At 49.3% G+C, this 21,177-nt stretch overlaps 1 protein-coding gene across 1 annotated transcript in view; it reads right to left on the reverse strand.

Moving 5' to 3' along the window:
• Positions 1–17,360, reverse strand: part of DCUN1D5 (defective in cullin neddylation 1 domain containing 5) — a 54,710-nt gene extending 37,350 nt beyond the window's left edge. Inside the window, exons 1-3 of the mRNA XM_073558364.1 lie at positions 17,153–17,360; positions 6,849–6,964; positions 6,680–6,768 (exon numbers count right to left, since the gene is read on the reverse strand). Of these exons, the coding sequence (XP_073414465.1) occupies positions 6,680–6,768; positions 6,849–6,916 (157 nt within the window). The 5' untranslated portion in view covers positions 6,917–6,964; positions 17,153–17,360. The remainder of the gene's footprint in view (positions 1–6,679; positions 6,769–6,848; positions 6,965–17,152) is intronic.
• Between the last annotated feature and the right edge of the window lie 3,817 nt (positions 17,361–21,177).

Consider the following 21,177-nt stretch of genomic DNA (forward strand, 5'->3'; position numbering starts at 1 on the left):
CAGTTCTTTTGCACCGCTATGTGTAGCACGAGCAATCAGGTGATCGTAACTTCCAGTCTCCTAAGGGGATTATTAAATACAGTATAAAAAAGTGAAAAGTAGTCTTTAAAATATGAAAAAAGAAATAAAAACACAATATCAAAATCACCCCCTTTTGCCCTGTTATAAAATAAAACAATTAAAGAAATAAATACAGGTTATATTAATTGTATCACCAGGTCATTATCGTTCCACAAGAAAACAAGCTCTCATTCAGCTATGGGGATGGAAAAATAATAAAAAAATAAAGTTATGGCTCTGGGAAGAAGGGGAGAAAAAAACAAAAAAAACAAATTGCAAGGTCATGAAGGGTTTAAGAAGAGTTACTAGAAAAAAAACAAAAACAGGATTTTTGGGTTGCTTACCGTAAAATCTGTTTCTCGGAGTCTCCATTGGGGGACACAGAGACCATGGGTGTACGCTGCTGCCACTAGGAGGCTGACACTATGCACAAAAAAAGGTTAGCTCCTCCTCCGTAGTGTACACCCCACCGACCGGCAGGGAACTCCTCAGTTAGTGAAAAAGCAGTAGGAGAAGTAACAGAATAGAGTGAAAACAGAACAAACAACTCAACTGTAACCAATCAACCAAAGTAAGAACAGGAGTTGTAGAACATGGGAGGGTGCTGTGTCCCCCAATGAAGGCTCCGAGAAACAGATTTTACGGTAAGCAACCCAAAAATCCTGTTTTCTCGTTCGCCTTATTGGGGGACACAGAGACCATGGGACGTCCCAAAGCAGTCCCTGGGGTGGGAAAAAAACTTCCATCAGGCCAGTGGACACACCACCGCTGCCTGCAGAATCCTTCTACCTAGGCTGGCGTCTGCCGAAGCGTAGGTGTGGACTTTGTAGAACTTTCACAAACGTGTGAACCGATGACCAGGATGCAGCTTTGCAAAGCTGCAGCGCGGAGGCCCTGTGGCGTACCGCCCAGGAAGCACCCACTGCCCGGGTAGAGTGCGCTCGATGCTTAACCCGGAAGGCCTCCAAAATTGCCGATCTGATCCAGCGAGCAAAAGTAGCTTTGGAAGCCGGGTGACCTTTCCGCGCCCCATCTGGAATGACGAAGAGAGAGTCTGTCTTCCGCAAAGGGGTCGTCCTAGCTAGGTAGACCTTAATCGCCCTGACCAAGTCCAGCTTGTTCAAGGACCGCTCCCGAGGGTGAGCTAGACCCGGACAAAATGACGGGAGAACAATGTCCTCATTCAGGTGGAAAGCTGACACCACCTTAGGAAGGAAAGAGGGCGGAGACCGCAGAACTACTTTGTACTGGTAGAGTACCAAGACAGGAGAGCGGCAAGAGAGGGCCGCCAATTCCGACACGTGCCGGATGGAGGTGATGGTTACTAGGAAGGCTACTTTCCATGAAAGGAGAGATAGGGAAACTTCCCTGAGAGGTTCAAAGGTAGGACCTTGCAGAACCTTGAGAACCAAATTAAGATCCCAAGGATCTACGGGCGCTCGGTACAGAGGAGCCGGATGAGCCACACCTTGAAGGAAGGTTTTGACCTGAGGACGGGAGGCCAACGTCTTCTGAAATAAAACGGACAGCGCCGAAACTTGACCTTTTAAATAGCTGAGGGCAAGGCCTGCATCAAGCCCTGCCTGAAGAAACGCCAGGACAGAAGGGAGCGAAAAACGCATGGGCGGAATGTCGTTGGCCTCGCACCAAGTGAAATAGGCCTTCCAAGTACGGTAATAAATTTTGTAAGACGATGGCTTTCTGGCCCGGATCATGGTCTGAATAACTCGATCCGAAAAGCCTGATCGTTTCAAAACCTCGGTCTCAACAGCCAAGCCGTTAAATTGAGAGGCCGAGAATTGGGGTGGCAAATCGAACCTTGAGACAGCAGATCTGCCCAGTCTGGAAGCTTCCGGGGGGCGTCAGCGAGAAGGTTAACGGCGTCCGCGAACCAAGACCTTCTGGGCCAATTCGGGGCGATGAGGATGACTGGAATTCCTTCCGCCTTGATTTCCTTCAACAACCTGGGAAGAAGAGGCAGGGGAGGGAACAGGTAGGGGAGCTCGAACTGCGACCAAGGAATGGCCAGAGCGTCGGCGCCCACTGCGAGGGGATCTCGAGCCCTGGATACAAACTGCGGGACTTTCCTGTTGAGGAGAGAAGCTAGCAGATCTACGTCCGGGGTTCCCCAACGACGGCAAAGCTGAAGAAATACCTCCGGATGTAGGGACCACTCTCCCGCCGCAAGACCCTCGCGGCTGAGAAAATCGGCGGTCCAGTTGTCCACGCCGGGAATGTGCACCGCGGATATAGCCGGGACTGAAACCTCTGCCCAATGAAGAATCTTGGACACCTCTGCCAGGGCTGAGACACTCCGTGTCCCCCCCTTGGCGGTTGACATATGCCACCGCTGTGGCATTGTCTGTCTGAATCTGGATAGTCAGGCCCCTGAGAAGTCTCTCCCAGTGAACGAGAGACAGATAAATCGCTCGTATCTCGAGAACGTTGATCGGCAGGGTTAACTCCTGCGTCGACCACCGACCCTAAACAGTGTGTTCGCGGAACACTGCTCCACAGCCGAGGAGGCTGGCAAACGGCGTCACAAGCTGCCAGTGAATGGGGAGGAAAGACCGTCCTAGGGAGATGAGTGGAGACGTCAGCCACCAATTGAGGGACTGCTTGACCCGGTATGAAAGACGAACTGGGCGGTCCAGAGAAAAAAAAAACCAGACCTGTTCCACTGAGACAGGATGGCGTGTTGGAGAAGTCTGGTGTGAAATTGGGCAAAGGGAACCGCCTCTGTCGCTGCCTCCATCTTTCCTAGGACTTTCATTATTGTCCGGAGAGATGGAAGTCGTAAGATCTGTAGCGATCGTACATCCCGCTGCAGGGAGCAAATCTTTTCTTGTGGGAGAAAAACCCTTGATCGACGAGTGTCGAACAATAGACCCAGAAACACAAGACATTGTGTCGGAACCAGGCAGGACTTCTTTTTGTTGATGAGCCACCCGAAATTAGACAGGGTGTCGAGGACGATGGTAAAACTTTGGTGAGCTTGATGAAAGGACGGAGCTGTGATCAGAATGTCATCGAGGTACGGAAAAAGAACGAGACCTCTGATTCTCAACAAGGCCATCAACGCCGCCATGATCTTTGTAAACACTCGCGGAGGCGAGACCGAACGGTAGTGCAACAAACTGGTAATGTTCCTGGCAAATCGCGAAACGCAGGAATTTCTGAGGGCCGGAGAATATGGGAATGTGTAGATAGGCATCTTGGATGTCTATTGAACACATGAACTCCTGCGTTTCCATGGAAGCGATTACTGACCGAAGAGACTCCATTCGGAAATGACGCAGTCGGACTCTCTTGTTGAGTAACTTGAGGTCCAAGATGGGGCGAACTGTACCGCCTTTTTTCGGTACCACGAACAGGTTTGAATAAAACCCTGTGAAACGTTCTGATTTGGGAATGGGCACTATCACTCCGGAATTGAGGAGATAGGCGATGGACGCAAAGAACCCCGGAACTAAGGCGGGATCTTTTGGAGATCAGGACTCGAAGAAACGATCCCGGGGATGAGAAACGAACTCTATCTTGTATCCTGATGATACAACCTCCCTGACCCAAGCGTCCTCTACTGAGGCAAGTCAGACGTCTCTGAAGAAAGGGAGTCGACCTCCTAATTGGGAAGGACCCTCGAGAGTTCGTTGATAGTCATGCTGATGTGGACCGTCCAGATCTGGATCTGGAGGATCTGCCCTGGGAGTTGTGAGATCGCCAGGAGGGAATGGGTCTGAAGGACACCTTTTCTCTATCCTGGCGTGCCTGCGGTCTCTGTTGGGTAGAGAAGTTGTCTGCCGCATTGAAGCGGCGGAAAGTCCGAAAGGGCTGAAACTGACATCTTAACGGAGGTCTGCGAGGCTTGGACTGAGGGAGGAGGGAACTCGTGCCTCCAGCGGCGTCCTTAATAATCTGGTCCAGCTGGGATCCGAAGAGACACGCTCCATGAAAAGGCAGATTGGTAAGGGACTTTTTTGAAGCCAAATCCGCCTGCCAAGCCTTGAGCCAAATTGAACGTCGGATTGCTACCACGTTGCTTGACGCCTGAACTGCGCAAGACGCGGCATCCAAGGAGGCAGAGAGCAGATAATCCCATGCATGAGAGATCTGGTTGGCCAGTTCGGCCAATTGCTCTGGTTGGGCTTTAACTAGGATGCCCTTGCGGAGTTCCTCTGCTCAAGTGGCTCTGGCCTTCGCTACCCAAGATGAAGCGAAGGCTGGGCTTAGCACTGCTGTAGCCGCTTCGAATGTTGACTTTGCTAAAGATTCTATAATTCTAACATTAGAATCCTTTAGTGACGCCACACCTGAAATTGGGAGGACCGTGTTGTCAGAAAGTCTGGACACGGGTGCGTCTACCGAGGGGGAAGCGGACCAGTTGTCGGTGAGCTCCTTGGCAAACTGGTACAGCACGCCGAGGCGCTTCCCTCTTTGAGAGCGCCTGGTTGGATTTTCTCTTTCCCTGGTAAGGATCCTGCCAAACTCGGATCGGAAAGCGAAGACCCTGGAAGGTGTTTCTGCCCGTCTGAACGAAACCTCCTGTTCTGAGGATTTCGCAGGGGAGTCTGAGATTTCGAAGGTGTGTTTAATCACAGCAATGAGGTTCTGTACCGTAACCTTCATGTCCGCGTCCTGGTCCGAATCCAGCATTAAGATCTCTTCGGATGACACATCCGAAAGCGCTTCACCTGACTTGGGTGAGGAGGCACGGGAGGGCGACTGCTGGGAAGGATTATGTGGGGATGTGAGGCCAGGAGAGGATGCCGGCCGGAGGTCCTGTCTGGACCTTTTGCGGCTTCTGCTGGCTGGCTCAAATGGAGCATCATGTGACCTGCTGGACCCTGCAGAAGTGTCCAGGGGCAACTTTTCAAGGACGGCTACTAGGGACTTAGACACCCTGGTGAGGTCTGCCACAGATTGAGAAAGAGACGAGGCCCAACCAGTAATGGGGGGTTCGCTTCCACATGGCGCAATAGATGGCTCCTGGACGGGGTCTTGTTGAATGGGGTTGCTGCAGTCCAGGCAGAGGGGAGTAGGCTGTCCTGCTGCCGGAAGGTTGGGGGTCAAAAAGGCAGAGGAGGGTGTCAGTCTGCAGATGCAGAGATACTCACGGTCCGGTGTCCCTAGGGAGCGTGCCACACGACTTGTCGGAAGATGTAGGGCAGCGGAGAGCGGTGTCCGGCTGACAGGCTGCGGAGAGCGGTGTCCGGCTGACAGGCTGCGGAGAGCGGTGTCCGGCTGACAGGCTGCGGAGAGCGGTGTCCGGCTGACAGGCTGCGGAGAGCGGTGTCCGGCTGACAGGCTGCGGAGAGCGGTGTCCGGCTGACAGGCTGCGGAGAGCGGTGTCCGGCTGAGAGGAGCAGGAGGAACGTGCGCTTTCAGAGGAAGAAGGGCGGAGCTAGCCGCCGAAGCTGAAGGAAGGCACCGCCCGCTGGCCAAGAACAGGCTAGGATCAAAAAGAGCGGTGGGCAGGCCTAGAACGGGCGGGAGAGAAGCCCGCTTAGGAGAAGGGGGCGTGGCCGCGACGCAGAAGAAGGCCCGAAATGAAGCCGGGGCCTAAATTAATAGCGGCGGCCGCCTGTCAGCGAGGGGCGGCGCGGAGGTCCCGCAGCGCTGCCGCGGCAACCGTTCTGCAGAACGCCGCTGATATCTGCTGCGCCAAGGACTAAAGGCGGGGGAAAACGCCAGGCAAGACCCCTACTGATGCCAGGGCCAGGAGTAATTGCGGCAGCCGCAGTGGCCGCTTTGAACAATATTGGAGCCGCCGAGATGCCCATCTAGGGATGAGGAGGACGCGACTTGGCCCCCATACTTACCTCCGTCTTGTATTCAAAAAAGGTACCTCATTATCCCACGCTGTCTGATCCGTCTCTTGTTGTGGCCGCGTCTCATCCAAACCGACAGGCTCTGCTGGGCGAGTGGGTAGGAGACGGGGAGCGAGGACCATCTGGATCGCTGGCACGCACCCGTGCTGAGCTCTTGGTCCCGCTGTGGAGAGCTATGAGGATATGGGGTGGCAGTACACGCCGTACTCAAAGCCTCTTTGTGGGAGTACAGTTGTGACTATTCACACTGTATCCCTCCAGAACCTGAAAGGGAACGACGCACATCGAGGTAGATAAGGGTCTAATGAAAGACCCGTGTCCACCTCCTACTGACACTAAGCTAAACTGAGGAGTTCCCTGCCGGTCGGTGGGGTGTACACTGCGGAGGAGGAGCTAACCTTTTTTTGTGCATAGTGTCAGCCTCCTAGTGGCAGCAGCGTACACCCATGGTCTCTGTGTCCCCCAATAAGGCGAAAGAGAAAAAAAAAAAAAGAAAAAAAAAGTAAAAATCTGTTCACTATTGAGCCTCATTCAGACATTCGTGTTCCCGTATGAAGAAAAAAGGAAAAAAAAAGGCTCAGATTATAGCTTTCCATCTGTAAAATGACTGATGCCACGATCGCAATTGTTAAATGGACCGGATTGGCGTTTGCACTGGTCACTGACATCAGAGCAGACACCCGCTGCCGATCGTGTGCACACAGCTCCTGAGCGAGCGCTGTCATAGTACAGCGGGGTGTGTGATGGACGCAGAGGAAAGAAAAAAACAAGGCAGTTTCTACCAAACTGACCTGCATACTCGTAAAACCATGCCAGGCACTTCTTGCTAGAGAACAGATCTTCGCTTATTACTCTATTTGGTGTCTGTGTCCTGCAATAACTGAGAGAAATGTAAAGTGAATTCCCTGCCACAGCCATGAAGCTGCAGTCAGAGTACAGCTCTAGAGGATTAGCCTGTACCTAGATATTCTACATTTCTTCATGTTCACTTCTTCAGAAGAGGATTTTCTTTTTTTCTTTACAGGCATATTTCCAGAAGACGATGAATGAAGTATAATGAAATACAGTCAGGTCGGCTGTAAAACAAAAACAAAAAAGGATGAACTTTTTTGCCATAATTCAAAAGAAAAAAAAAAAAAAAAAGCACATTTGGTGCAAAGTCAACACTGCGCATCACCAAAAGAACACCATACCCGCAGTGAAGCAGGGTGAAAACAGCATTATGTTTTGCGGCTGTATTTTTTTTTACACCCGAAGTTTGGGCTTTTGTTAGGGTGGAGGGGTTTATGAATAATTCTAGATAGCAGTCAATTCTGCAACAAAAACTTCAGGCCTCTGCTATAAACCTGAACATGAAGAGAAACTTCACCTTTCAGCACAACAACAACCCATACGCATACCTCCGAATCAATGGCTTTGCCAAAAGAAGATCAAAGTTTTGCAATGGCCCAGACCTGAATCGAATTGAAAATCTGTGGGTGACCAGAAGAGGGTGCTGTACACAGGAAATGCCCTTCCAATTTGACAGATTTGCAGCTACTGCAAGGAAGAGTGGGCAAAGACTGACAATTCTAGGATGTGCCAGGCTGATAGTCTTTTTGGGTCAGAGTTTAAGTGCGGTCGTAAAATTCAAAGTGGACTTCATCAAGTTATTCGTTTAAGGGAATGTATATTTATGCAACTACATGGATATATCTAAAGTAATTTAAAAAAAAAAAAAAAAGAATTGGTTGAACGACGATACAGTCAGCATCTCCTCCTATGAGAAGTGGCTGCTGGTTTACCGGTGACTGTACGCAGCAAAGCTGCCTCTGCCAACCGTGGCCCGAGAGCGCGATCACAGGCCAGCGGCGACACCATACTGCCTGTCTGAACTGTCAGTCTGCAGGGGTGCACAAACCCCAGCAAAGCAGATTCCTGAAGATTAATCACCAGAAAACCCCTGGTCTATATGGGCTTTAAATATCAACATCTGTCATGGCAGCAGCACAACTGGGTCAGGAGGCAAACTGCAAAAGTACAAGAAGCAGACGTTGCCTCCCACGCCCTGAATATATGCAGAGCACTTCTTTAGATTGGATCTTTCACAGGATTCCAGAAAAGAACCTGTAAACATCACTAAAAAAAAAAAATTCTTGGACCTGTGAGACTGATGTGCTTTGATCTCTGTCCACCCAGCCTAATTGACAGCTCCTGAGTGCGTCTTCAATCTCTGCTGCTGTGTTACTGACAGCTCCTCAGTGTCCCTACTCCCTGCTTAGACCTCACACTGCTCGGTATCAGCCGCAGGTGTCAACTTGTGAGTGCTCTACAGCCAAACTCTTAAAATGCTCATTTTAAAGAGAACTTGTCATCATGATTTTACACCCTGAACTAATGGCATGTATGTAAAGGAGTTGTAAGGCCAAGTACACGTTTATCAATTTTGCTGTTTCAGAGACATCCACTGTCTAATTGTATGCTAATGAGTTGTAAGTGTTGCTTCCCTCTCCTCTGTGACTGACCGGTCCCTGAAGATTTGGTGGCCAGTTATAAGACCTATATAAAGTAAGGGCCCCGTCACACATAGCGACTCACCAGCGATCCCGACAACGATATCAACGTGCCAGGATCGCTGGTGTGTCGCTACATGATCGCTGGTGAGATCGCTGTTGCGTCACAAAACTTGTGACGGGGCTGAAGTGGTTTATACTGTGAAATCTTATGACAGATCCTCTTTAAAAGCGCTGTGTCAACATTATTTCCTCATCAGGATGTGAATACATGGGAACATCACGGTGCTCCAGGCAACCAGAAAACAAAATACATTATATTATAGGTCTAACACAAAAAGGGCTGCCCAAAATCCTTCAGAAAATGAGCAGAGGAATGCCCCGTGCGCTTATCACGAACATGCTCATGGACTTAGTGACTAGCTGTTTACCGGAAAAGAGTTTGATGGCTCTTTTTTATTGTAGTGGCTTCTAAGTCAGCGTTGCACTTGTTTTGTTTTTTTTGCACCCTGCGAGGTCCATGTTTGCAGAGGGCCACAAGGACAGACTCCATTTTTGTGATCCCTAAGAGCTCTATTTGTGTTATTGCAATGAATGGCTCCGTCAGGGTCAGATGTGATTCCTGTGTTTTTTTTTTTCAGGGACACGGATGGAAGTCATGACACTACCGCTGAATGTAACGTGCACCAAAATGTACTGGAACATTGCCAATGGGACGGCGTTATGAGCACCTGCTCAGCCTAAGGCCTGTTTCACACTTCCGTTTGTCTCCATCAGTCAAGATCCGCCGTTTTGCAAAAAAAAAAAAAAAAAAAAACGGATCCGCCATTTTTCTTGGCGGATCCGTTTTTTTCCCCATAGACTTGCATTACCGGCGGATCTTGACGGATGGCCATCCGTTGGATCCGTTTTTTTGCGGATCCGCCAAAATTTTTATGTCCGCCGACATGCCCGAATGGACCATGCAACGTTTTTTCAGGCGCTGGATCCGCATTTCTCACTGCGCATGCCCGAAAGACTTCACTCAGCCGGAAATTTAACCCTAAACTCTGTTCTGGCGGCTGAAAAATTCTCTCTCTCTCTAAGCAGCGGTTCCTTTAAAATTCTTCCTTTGATGGATCCGTTAAAATAACGGTCCGGTGACAAACATTGTGGTCAGTACAGGAACGGATCCGCTATCCGCCATTTTAGCGGATTTTGACTGAAGAAAAAACCTGATGTGTGAAACAGGCCTAAAGGCTCATGCAGACAACATGGTTCAGGCACAGACTGAAATGCACAGTCTGGCCAGGGGATACAAGAGGGGTGTCCCTGGGTAATCGGGCTATAAGACAGCTGTGCCATACTTCCAAGAAGGACGTCTCCCTATGCTAACTACCGGCTATATCTGCTCTGATCGAAAAATGGAACCATACAGCAGTGCAGGCCGACTTCGCTCTTCGCGTGCATTAAAAAATATATATCATAACTTTTTTAATAATCTGAAGATGACGCCGTAATGTTGGAGTCGAAACGCGTGGTTTTATCCTGTAACTCCTAAATAAATTATATTTTACATCCACGAGAATCTTGTGCCTGGAGCGCCGACAACTATCTGGGTTTTCCTTGTCTATTGATTGCTTTGACCACGGTTGTTTGAAGCCTTCCGCGAGCCCAGCTGGTTGAGCTGCAGCCCGCCTCCTCGGGATTCCTGCTTACGCCTCATTTCACCTGTTTCTGGTGAGTGCAACTATTATAGCGTGCAGTTGAGAAACAGTTTTTATTACACTTAGATCGTGTGAGGCGTCTGTTCCCCCTTTTTTCCCTATTTCTTAGGGTCATTTCGATATGTAAGTGTTTATTTCTGTTAATGTTGATGATTACGGCTTACAGCCAATGACAACCCAAAAGTCATTATCTCAGTACATTAGAATACTTTATAACACCAGCTTGAAACATGATTTTAAAATCCGAAATGTTGTCCTACTGAAATGTATGTTCAGTAAATGCACTCAATGCTTGGTCAGGGCTCCTTTTGCATCAATTACTGCATCAATGCGGAGTGGCATGGAGGCGATCAGCCTGTGGCACTGCTGAGGGGTTATGGAAGCCCAGGTTGCTTTGGTAGCAGCCTTCAGCTCGTCTGCATTGTTGCATTGTTGGGTCTGGGGTCTCTCATCTTCCTCCTGACAATACTCCATAGATTCTCTATGGGGTTAAGGTCAGGAGAGTTTGCTGCCAATCAAGCACAGTGATACTGTTGTGTGTAAACCAAGTATTGGTACTTTTGGCAGTGTGGACAGGGGCCAAGTCCTGCTGGAGAATGACATTTCCATGTCCAATAAGCTTTTCTGCAGAGGGAAACATGAAGTGCTCTTAAATTTCCTGGTAGACGGCTGCGCTGACTTTGGTCTTGATAAAACACAGTGGACCTACACCAGCAGATGACATGGCTCCCCAAACCATCACTGATTGTGAACATTTCACACTAGACCTCAAGCAGCTTGGATTGTGGCATCTCCACTCTTCCTCCAGACTCTGGGACCTTGATTTACAAGGTCTAGTGTGAAGTTTCCACAATCAGTGATGGTTTGGGGAGCCATGTCATCTGCTGGTGTAGGTCCATTGTGTTTTATCAAGACCAAAGTCAGCGCAGCCGATTTTGTCGCTATAAGATTTTGTCACTGGGGGCGTGTACTTCTTCCCCCTGTATGATCTTGACCAATCATAAGCAGGCAGCATCACTCATGGGGCGTGTTCTTTCCCCTGAATGTTGCTGCATGGTTATGATTGGTCAACATCATACAGGGTGAAGAAGTACACGCCCCTTATTTAAAGGGAATCTGTCAGTAGAATCAGCCCTCCTAAGCCGTCTATATGGACATGTAAGTCATAGAAAGCTGCAAAATGATACATTGATTTGATGTTTTATTTAATAAAAATCCACATTTTTCTTAATATGTTAATGAGCTGTTATGATCTATTGGCTGGACATAGATTTCCCTAAGAATCTGCCTCCAGAGACTATTGCAAATGACAGATGGCGTCACCAGTGTGAGACATGTAGATCGGAAGAGCAGACTGTCAGTCATTACATGTCTCACACTGCACTGGTAACACCCCACTGTTATTTACAATAATCTATGGAGGTAAATTCTCGGGGAGACCTTTGTCCGGCCCATAGAACTTTGGTTTGTCCTGTGCTAGGGCTTGTTTTCTTGTTGGGCGAGTTGTAGTTTTCAAGGATATCATTTTGGACAAAAACTTTTTTTGAACGCATATCCTATTTTTCTTTTCATCAGCAAGTTGACACCAAAGCAAGCCTGCACCCAACGTGTCAAAGGAGCTGTGGGAAGGTGCACACAGACAGGTCATAGTGCTCTTGAAACAGCTGAAAACGCCTCTAGTAGACACACAAGCACCAGAAATGGACTCTGGAGCAAAGATTATTAATACCGGTATTTAAATTCTCAAGCTATGTGCTTATTGCTAGAAAATTCCTGTGGCAGACTATTGGAGACCCCCTTTCCCTCCTGTATTGTTTGTAGAAACAATGCACTTCACAGCAGCTGAAAAAAAACGGTTCTAAACGTGTCAAAAGATATTAGTGTCCAAGAGGTGATGAGTACTGTCCCCTCCAACAGACAGTTCCTTCCTTGTGTGTATAGTATTACTACTCAGCCTTATCTAGACCTCCACAAGTATAAGAGATGCCAACTGTCAGAAACCCCCCATATTTGATGAGATAACTCTGCTGACTCTGTCTTAACATGCACAGCAAAGCCAGCCATTGAGCTCCATTAAAAAAAATGCTTATAATAAAACATACAAAAAGGAATGGAATCTATATACCATAAAATCAATAAAGTTTTATTAGGAATAAATTAAAAATGCCTTATAGCACAATAAAATACATATGGGGCAAAAAAAAAATGCAAAAAGAAATAGGCCTTAAACACCAGTATATGAGGTTCTAAGAGATATATACATACAGTATATTCAATTATTGATCCATAAAGGTGTCCCAAAAAAAAGTAAAAATTAATGGAGCAAATAATATAACGCTTCCAAAAGGAATAACTCCTAAAAAAGGTCAATATATGAATAAATAATTGATCTTATGTAAAAAAAAAAACCATTGAAATCAGGTGAATCCTAATCCTGAAATGGCTAGAATAGCCATTTGCTGTATAAGTGCAAAGTGCAATATATTAGACAGACATGCTATACAGAGTGGTGCATAGTGCAATGTCAGCACACTCCCTTAAGAAGAAGCTTAGCCGCGAAACGCGCGTCAGGGGTGCCACGGCCTTCCAGGTATACCGTTTATCAGCAGTAACCCTTTCCTTTTTCTTCCTGGCAGTCTATATACTTTGCCTTGGCTAGCCAGCATGTTTATTCATTGCACTATGCACCACCCTGTATAGCATGTCTGTCTAATATGTTGCACTTATATGGCATATGGCTATTATAGCCATTTCAGGATTAGGATTCAGCTGATTTCAATGGGGTTTTTTACATAAGATCAATTGTTATTTATTCATATATTGACCTTTTTTAGGAGTTATTCCTTTTGGAAGCGTTATATTATTTGCTCCATTAATTTTTACTATTTTTGGGTCACCTTTATGGATAAATAATTGAATATACTGTATGTGCATATATCTCTTAGAACATCATATACTGGTGTTTAAGGCCTATTTCTTTTTGCATTTTTTTTCCCCCATATGTATTATATTGTGCTATAAGGCATTTTTACTTTATTCCTAATAAAACTTTATTGATTTTATGGTATATAGATTCCATTCCTTTTTGTATGATTTGTTGATAATTGGAAGTGCCTCATATCTAGGCAATATATAATGTTGTGATTTGCTTATAATAAAAGTCTGAGTGAAATGTCATTTTCTGATCCTACTTTCACTTTAGCTGGGAATTAAACAGACCAATTACCGCAGATATGCAATTATGCATGAAATGCTTTAGGGTGGGTGCATGCTTGGACAGCACTTCACACCTCATACACTGATAGAATCTACGCAGAAAAGTTTGACTAACTTTGTAACAAAGTTACGTGACTTTACTTGAATAATACTCCAGGAGCTGTGTGTAAAAAGTCTACTAAACGCTATCAGAAATGGTCAGCAAGCTCATTCAGCCCACCCCAAACTCAGCTCCCTTTTGATTTTGCAGTCTGACAATGGAGTAGTCACCAGTCGGATCGCTTTTGCAGTCTCTTGACAGCTGGATTTTGCGTAATTTGGCTGTATGGGTCTGTGTATACAAGAGGCATCTGATTGGTTCTTACGGCATTCATGGAAGATAAGAAATAAAGCATCTGGAAAAAAAAGTGGGCGAGTGCAAGGGTCTGAACAACTTTCATGAAAGGGGAAAAAAATTGTAGACCACTTGGAAAAAATTTCCAAAAAAACAGATTCTCTGAGGCCGAAAGTGGTCTAAAGAAGCAAAACCAAGGCTGATTGATAGAAGGGTGAAGGATAGCCAATCAAGTTTCATATAAAAAAAAAAAAAAAGGATAACTATCACCAAGTGATCAAAAAGTCACTGCTGGCTAAGAAAGATATCAGAACTTGCAGAAAATACAGGGATGACCCCTGTCCATCGACAAAAGAGCCTGGAACAGCTGCAGAAGGAGACCATGGAAGAATTCGGCCTGGTCTAATGAGTCACGACTTGTGGATGTGGCAGGTGCCACCATGATGTTTTACAGACCATGCACCCCTTCCCTATAGTGATATTCCTTAAAGGGAACCTGTCACCCCCCCCCCCTGGCGTTTTTAAGTAAAAGCCACCTTGTGCAGCACTAAAGCTGCATTCTGCCAATGTGGCTCTGTTAGGCTAGTTTCACATTAGCGTTTACGGACGCAGCGTCGGGCTGCGCACGGCCACCGCTAAGCCCTGCCCCCTGCAGCGCCTCCGCCGGTAGCTCCGCCTACGGACACATGACGCTGCATGCGTCCTGTATCCCCTATCTTTAGCACTGGGGACGCAGGCCGTGCGCAGTATGCGTTTGGCAGCGCATGCGTCCTTTTGATGCTGCGCCGACCAGCGCCAAACGCAAAAGGTTGCAATTTGGTGTGCTCGGCGCAGCGTCAAAAGGACGCATGCGCCGCCAAACGCATACTGCGCACGGCCTGCGTCCCCAGTGCTAAAGATAGGAGACGCAGGACGCATGCAGCGTTATGTGTCCGTAGGCGGAGCTACCGGCGGAGGCGCTGCAGGGGGCAGGGCTTAGCGGTGGCCATGCGCAGCCCGACGCTGCAACTGTAAACGCTAATGTGAAACTAGCCTTACTTAGCCTCCCTTCCACCGCAGAAATAATTGTTTTTAAAATTGTTCAAAAATACATGAATTTTGATCGGGGGGCAGGTCTTTCCCCCTCTGACAGACGCCTCGCATCCATCAGTCATTTTGTATTTGGCGCCGTCTCTTCAGTGTTCTTTGAAATGCTGGCGCCTGCGCTGTACTATAGTTTTGCGGGCATGCGCAGTTAGCGCTGCCCGACGTGCCCATGCTCTCAGATCACATCCCGGCCTTCATATCGCGCAGCCAGAGATCCCGCCCCGCAGTCCCTTATAATTTATTCACACTGCGGGGCTGGGAATCTCGAGCATGCGCAGTAGTTCTCTGCGGTTCTCATGCCCAAGATTACCAGCCCCGCAGTGTGAATAAATCATAAGCGACTGCGGGGCGGGATATGTGGCCGCGCGATATGAAGGCCGGGATGTGATCTGAAAGCATGGGCACGTCGGGCAGCGCTAACTGCGCATGCCCGCAAAACTATAGTACAGCGCAGGCGCCAGCATTTCAAAAGAACACTGAGGAGGCGGCGCCAAATACGAAATGACTGATGGATGCGAGGCGTCTGTCAGAGGGGGAAAGACCTGCCCCCCTGTCAAAATTCAGGTATTTTTGAACAATTTTAAAAACAATTATTTCTGCGGTGGAACGGAAAGCTAAGTAACAGAGACACCTTGACAGAATGCAGCATTAGTGCCGCACAAGGTGGCTCTTTTACTTAAAAACGCCTGGGGGGGGGGGGGGGGGTGACAGGTTCCCTTTAATGGCAATGCCGCACTGCAAAACAGGAATGGTTCGAGGAACAGGACAAAGTACAAGGTAATGACTTGTCACCAAATATCCCACGTCTCAGTCTGATCATGCACCCGTGTACCGTGCTGCAATAGCAAATTCATGGAGGCCGCGCCGAGAAATGCACAGGAGCTGCTGCGAATGTCTCGCTGCAGATAGCACAGGACACCTCAGAGACCTAGTGAGGTCTGTGCCTTGAGGGGGTCGAGGCTGTTATTTTTTTGGATTTAGACATTATTTTGTGGGGTGAGGGGGGGGAGTTTAGACTAAGGCTACATTGGCTATGCAGCAACCAAGAAATGTGCGACTTACTGCTGCATAACAAGTCCACGGCGCGATTTGGGCTATGAATCGTCCATTAAACCCTACATGTAACACGCAAGAAAAAAAACAAAACAAACTGCACACAGACACCGTACAAGTGAACTCCAACTTCACATGATTTACATTAAAGTTTAGTTTGTGAGCCCCGATGGGGACAGCGATTATAATATCTGTAAAGTGCTGAGGAATTAACGGGGCTCTGTAAAAGGAGTAAAATAAATAAAGTCTGTGCTGCCATCGGCGGAATGCAACCAAAACCCCAGCAGGGCAGGGGCAACATAACACGGCCACACAGCCGGGGGGCTGAGGCCACCTCTGGGGGTATTCATTGCTCTGAGTCTAATACATGTATTTAGGGATAAAAAAATGAATATAAATAGCTTTTCGCTAATATCGATGCACCTTCTGGCTTTTTCAAGCTTTTTAATTCTCCTGCACATTCAAGGGGATAGACAGATGAGAGAGATATGGGATAGATATAGATATGTGATATATATATAGATAATAGATAGATGGCTGAGAGGAGCTCATAGAAGGATAGATCTATAGATAATAGATATGACATAGATAGATATGGGATAGATAATAGATAGATATGGGATAGATAGATATGGGATAGATGGCTGAGAGGAGCTCATAGAAGGATAGATAATAGATATGACATAGATAGATATGGGATAAATAGATAGATATATAGATAATAGATAGATATCGGATAGATATAGATATGGGATATATATAGATAAGAGATAGATGGTTGAGAGGAGCTCATAGAAGGATAGATATATAGATAATAGATATGAGATAGATATAGATATGTGGTAGATAGATATGGGATAGATAGATATGTGATAGATGGCTGAGAGGAGCTCATAGAAGAATAGATATATAGATAATAGATATGACATAGATAGATATAGATAAGCGACAGATATATAGATAATAGATAGATATGGGATAGATATGAGATAGATGGCTGAGAGGGGCTCATAGAAGGATAGATACAGGAGTTACAGACGCTTCCATTCGATCTGTCAGGACGAGCTCACTGATGGACCCTGAGTGAACTCATTCTGCAGCTGGCAATGGAGATTACAGAAGGAAAACAGCGCAAAATCTTTAATGAAGCCCAATTACAAAAATGATTTAGTGCCCAAAAACATACATGTACGTAAAAAACACCCCTGTGGAGTCCCCGTATAGGTGTTCATCCCACAATATGGTGTATATCCATGCAGTGCGCTCTGTGATGGGGCAGCGCCATATACACGGCATACCAGCGCATGTCACACACACATCTCCCCGGAGCCCCCTCCGTCCCCAGCACCTCCTGCCGCCTCTCCCCGCCATTGTTACCTGTCAGCTCCGGGTCGTGCAGCAGCCCAGGCGGGAGAAACGGCTTCACTAACCGGCCGAGCTATGAGAGCGTCGCCGCGCTGATGACGTCACGCAGAGCGCCGTCCTATCATGTCCGCACAGGGGCTGAGCGTGGTCACCGCGCGGCCTCCTCCTCCCTGCACGCTGCGTCAGCTGCTCTGTCACTGCGGGGGGTTTCCATGGCGACCAGCTGTCAATAAGTCTGGCCGGCAGCGCTATATGGAGAGGAGGCTCCTTATAGCGGGCTGCATTATTAGGGCCCCCCAGCCTTACAGTGGCCCACCAGAGCTCCATCACCTCCCCAGGGTAACCCCTTCAAGATTCAGGAGCCATATTTCTTTTTATAACAGGGTTTGTATTCTGTGAATGTCGCCATTCGTTTTACCGGCGTTAATAATGACAATTCTTCGGGTCAGAACGATTACGGCAGCACCAAACTCGGGATGTTTTTTTTACATTATTTTTAATGGTTAAAAAAATTCTCACTTTTGCAGTTAAATAAAGTTTTTCTACTTTTCCATGTGAGGACTCATATTTTTTGTATGCTGAGCTGCTTTTCTGCGATGCTATTTTGCGGGGTACGTTTAACATTTCGACTTCTTTTTATTGTTTTTTTTTTTCTTTTGAGAACATTCTTTGACGGACCGAACAAAATAGCAGTTCTGGTGATTTTAGATATTTTTTTTCCCCACAGTCCTCATCTTTATGGGTTAAAAACCATTAGATTGCAATAAATTAGACCAGGTAATTCTGAATATGTTCTATTTTAAAAAAATTTCATTTTTGTATGAACCTGTATACGGGGAGGCTGTGTGGGGCTCCTGCTGTATACAGGGAGGCTGAGTGGGGCTCCCGCTGTATACAGGGAGGCTGTGTGGGCTCCTGTTGTATACGGGGAGGCTGTGTGGGCTCCTGTTGTATACGGGGAGGCTGTGTGGGGCTCCTGCTGCATACAGGGAGGCTGTGTGGGGCTCCCGCTGTATACGGGGAGGCTGTGTGGGGCTCCTGCTGTAGACAGGGAGGCTGTGTGGGGCTCCCGCTGTATACGGGGAGGCTGTGTGGGCTCCTGCTGTATACGGGGAGGCTGTGTGGGGCTTCTGCTGTAGACAGGGAGGTTGTGTAGGGCTCCTGCTGTATACAGGGAGGCTGTGTGGGGCTCCTGCTGTATACGGGGAGGCTGTGTGGGCTCCTGTTGTATACGGGGAGGCTGTGTGGGGCTCCCGCTGTATACGGGGAGGCTGTGTGGGGCTCCCGCTGTATACGGGGAGGCTGTGTGGGGCTCCCGCTGTATACGGGGAGGCTGTGTGGGGCTCCTGCTGTATACGGGGTGGCTGTGTGGGGCTCCCGCTGTATACGGGGAGGCTGTGTGGGGCTCCCGCTGTATACAGGGAGGCTGTGTGGGGCTCCTGCTGTAGACAGGGAGGCTGTGTGGGGCTTCTGCTGTAGACAGGGAGGTTGTGTGGGCTCCTGTTGTATACGGGGAGGCTGTGTGGGGCTCCTGCTGTATACAAGGAGGCTGTGTGGGGCTCCCGCTGTATACGGGGAGGCTGTGTGGGCTCCTGTTGTATACGGGGAGGCTGTGTGGAGCTCCTGCTGTATACGGGGAGGCTGTGTGGGGCTCCTGCTGTATACAGGGAGGCTGTGTGGGGCTCCCGCTGTATACGGGGAGGCTGTGTGGGGCTCCTGCTATATACGAGGAGGCTGTGTGGGGCTCCTGCTGTAGACAGGGAGGCTGTGTGGGGCTCCTGCTGTATACGGGGAGGCTGTGTGGGCTCCTGTTGTATACGGGGAGGCTGTGTGGGCTCCTGCTGTATACGGAGAGGCTGTGTGGGGCTTCTGCTGTAGACAGGGAGGTTGTGTAGGGCTCCTGCTGTATACAGGGAGGCTGTGTGGGGCTCCCGCTGTATACGGGGAGGCTGTGTGGGGCTCCTGCTGTATACGAGGAGGCTGTGTGGGGCTCCTGCTGTAGACAGGGAGGCTGTGTGGGGCTCCTGCTGTATACGGGGAGGCTGTGTGGGGCTCCTGTTGTATACGGGGAGGCTGTGTGGGGCTCTTGCTGTATACAAGGAGGCTGTGTGGGGCTCCTGCTGTATACAGGGAGGCTGTGTGGAGCTCATGCAATATATGGTGAGACTGTGGGGCTCCTGTTGTATACGGGGAGGCTGTGTGGGGCTCCCGCTGTATACGGGGAGGCTGTGTGGGGCTCCTGCTGTAGACAGGGAGGCTGTGTGGGGCTCCTGCTGTAGACAGGGAGGCTGTGTGGGCTCCTGTTGTATACGGGGAGGCTGTGTGGGCTCCTGCTGTATACGGGGAGGCTGTGTGGGGCTTCTGCTGTAGACAGGGAGGTTGTGTAGGGCTCCTGCTGTATACAGGGAGGCTGTGTGGGGCTCCTGCTGTATACGGGGAGGCTGTGTGGGCTCCTGTTGTATACGGGGAGGCTGTGTGGGGCTCCCGCTGTACACGAGGAGGCTGTGTGGGGCTCCCGCTGTATACGGGGAGGCTGTGTGGGGCTCCCGCTGTATACGGGGAGGTTGTGTGGGGCTCCTGCTGTATACGGGGTGGCTGTGTGGGGCTCCCGCTGTATACGGGGAGGCTGTGTGGGGCTCCCGCTGTATACAGGGAGGCTGTGTGGGGCTCCTGCTGTAGACAGGGAGGCTGTGTGGGGCTTCTGCTGTAGACAGGGAGGTTGTGTGGGCTCCTGTTGTATACGGGGAGGCTGTGTGGGGCTCCTGCTGTATACGGGGAGGCTGTGTGGGCTCCTGTTGTATACGGGGAGGCTGTGTGGAGCTCCTGCTGTATACGGGGAGGCTGTGTGGGGCTCCTGCTGTATACAGGGAGGCTGTGTGGGGCTCCCGCTGTATACGGGGAGGCTGTGTGGGGCTCCTGCTGTATACGGAGAGGCTGTGTGGGGCTTCTGCTGTAGACAGGGAGGTTGTGTAGGGCTCCTGCTGTATACAGGGAGGCTGTGTGGGGCTCCCGCTGTATACGGGGAGGCTGTGTGGGGCTCCTGCTGTATACGAGGAGGCTGTGTGGGGCTCCTGCTGTAGACAGGGAGGCTGTGTGGGGCTCCTGCTGTATACGGGGAGGCGGGGAGGCTGTGTGGGCTCCTGTTGTATACGGGGAGGCTGTGTGGGGCTCCTGCTGTATACGGGGAGGCTGTGTGGGGCTCCTGCTGTATACGGGGAGGCTGTGTGGGGCTTCTGCTGTAGACAGGGAGGTTGTGTAGGGCTCCTGCTGTATACGGGGAGGCTGTGTGGGGCTCCTGTTGTATACGGGGAGGCTGTGTGGGGCTCCTGCCGTATACGGGGAGGCTGTGTGGGGCTCCCGCTGTATACAGGGAGGCTGTGTGGGGCTCCCGCTGTATACAGGGAGGCTGTGTGGGGCTCCCGCTGTATACAGGGAGGCTGTGTGGGGCTCCCGCTGTATACAGGGAGGCGGGGAGGCTGTGTGGGGCTCCTGTTGTATACAGGGAGGCTGTTTGGGGCTCCTGCTGTATACAGGGAGGCTGTGTGGGGCTCCTGTTGTATACGGGGAGGCTGTGTGGGGCTCCTGTTGTATACGGGGAGGCTGTGTGGGGCTCTTGCTGTATACAAGGAGGCTGTGTGGGGCTCCTGCTGTATACAGGGAGGCTGTGTGGAGCTCATGCAATATATGGTGAGACTGTGGGGCTCCTGTTGTATACGGGGAGGCTGTGTGGGGCTCCTGCTGTATACAAGGAGGCTGTGTGGGGCTCCTGCTGTATACAAGGAGGCTGTGTGGGGCTCCTGCTGTATACAGGGAGGCTGTGTGGGGCTCCTGCTGTATACAGGGAGACTGTGTGGGGCTCCTGCTGTATACAGGGAGGCTGTGTGGGGCTCCTGCTGTATAAAGGGAGGCTGTGTGGGGCTCCTGCTGTATACAGGGAGGCTGTTTGGGGCTCATGCAGTGTATGTACTTAATTCTGCTCAATATTAAGTGATATAATTAATATTAATATAATTATCAAAAATCTAATAATGATAATA

This window comes from Dendrobates tinctorius, unplaced genomic scaffold, assembly GCF_039654945.1.
Source record: "Dendrobates tinctorius isolate UK_male_01 unplaced genomic scaffold, ASM3965494v1 ptg000256l, whole genome shotgun sequence".
Classification (NCBI taxonomy): Eukaryota; Metazoa; Chordata; class Amphibia; order Anura; family Dendrobatidae; genus Dendrobates; species Dendrobates tinctorius.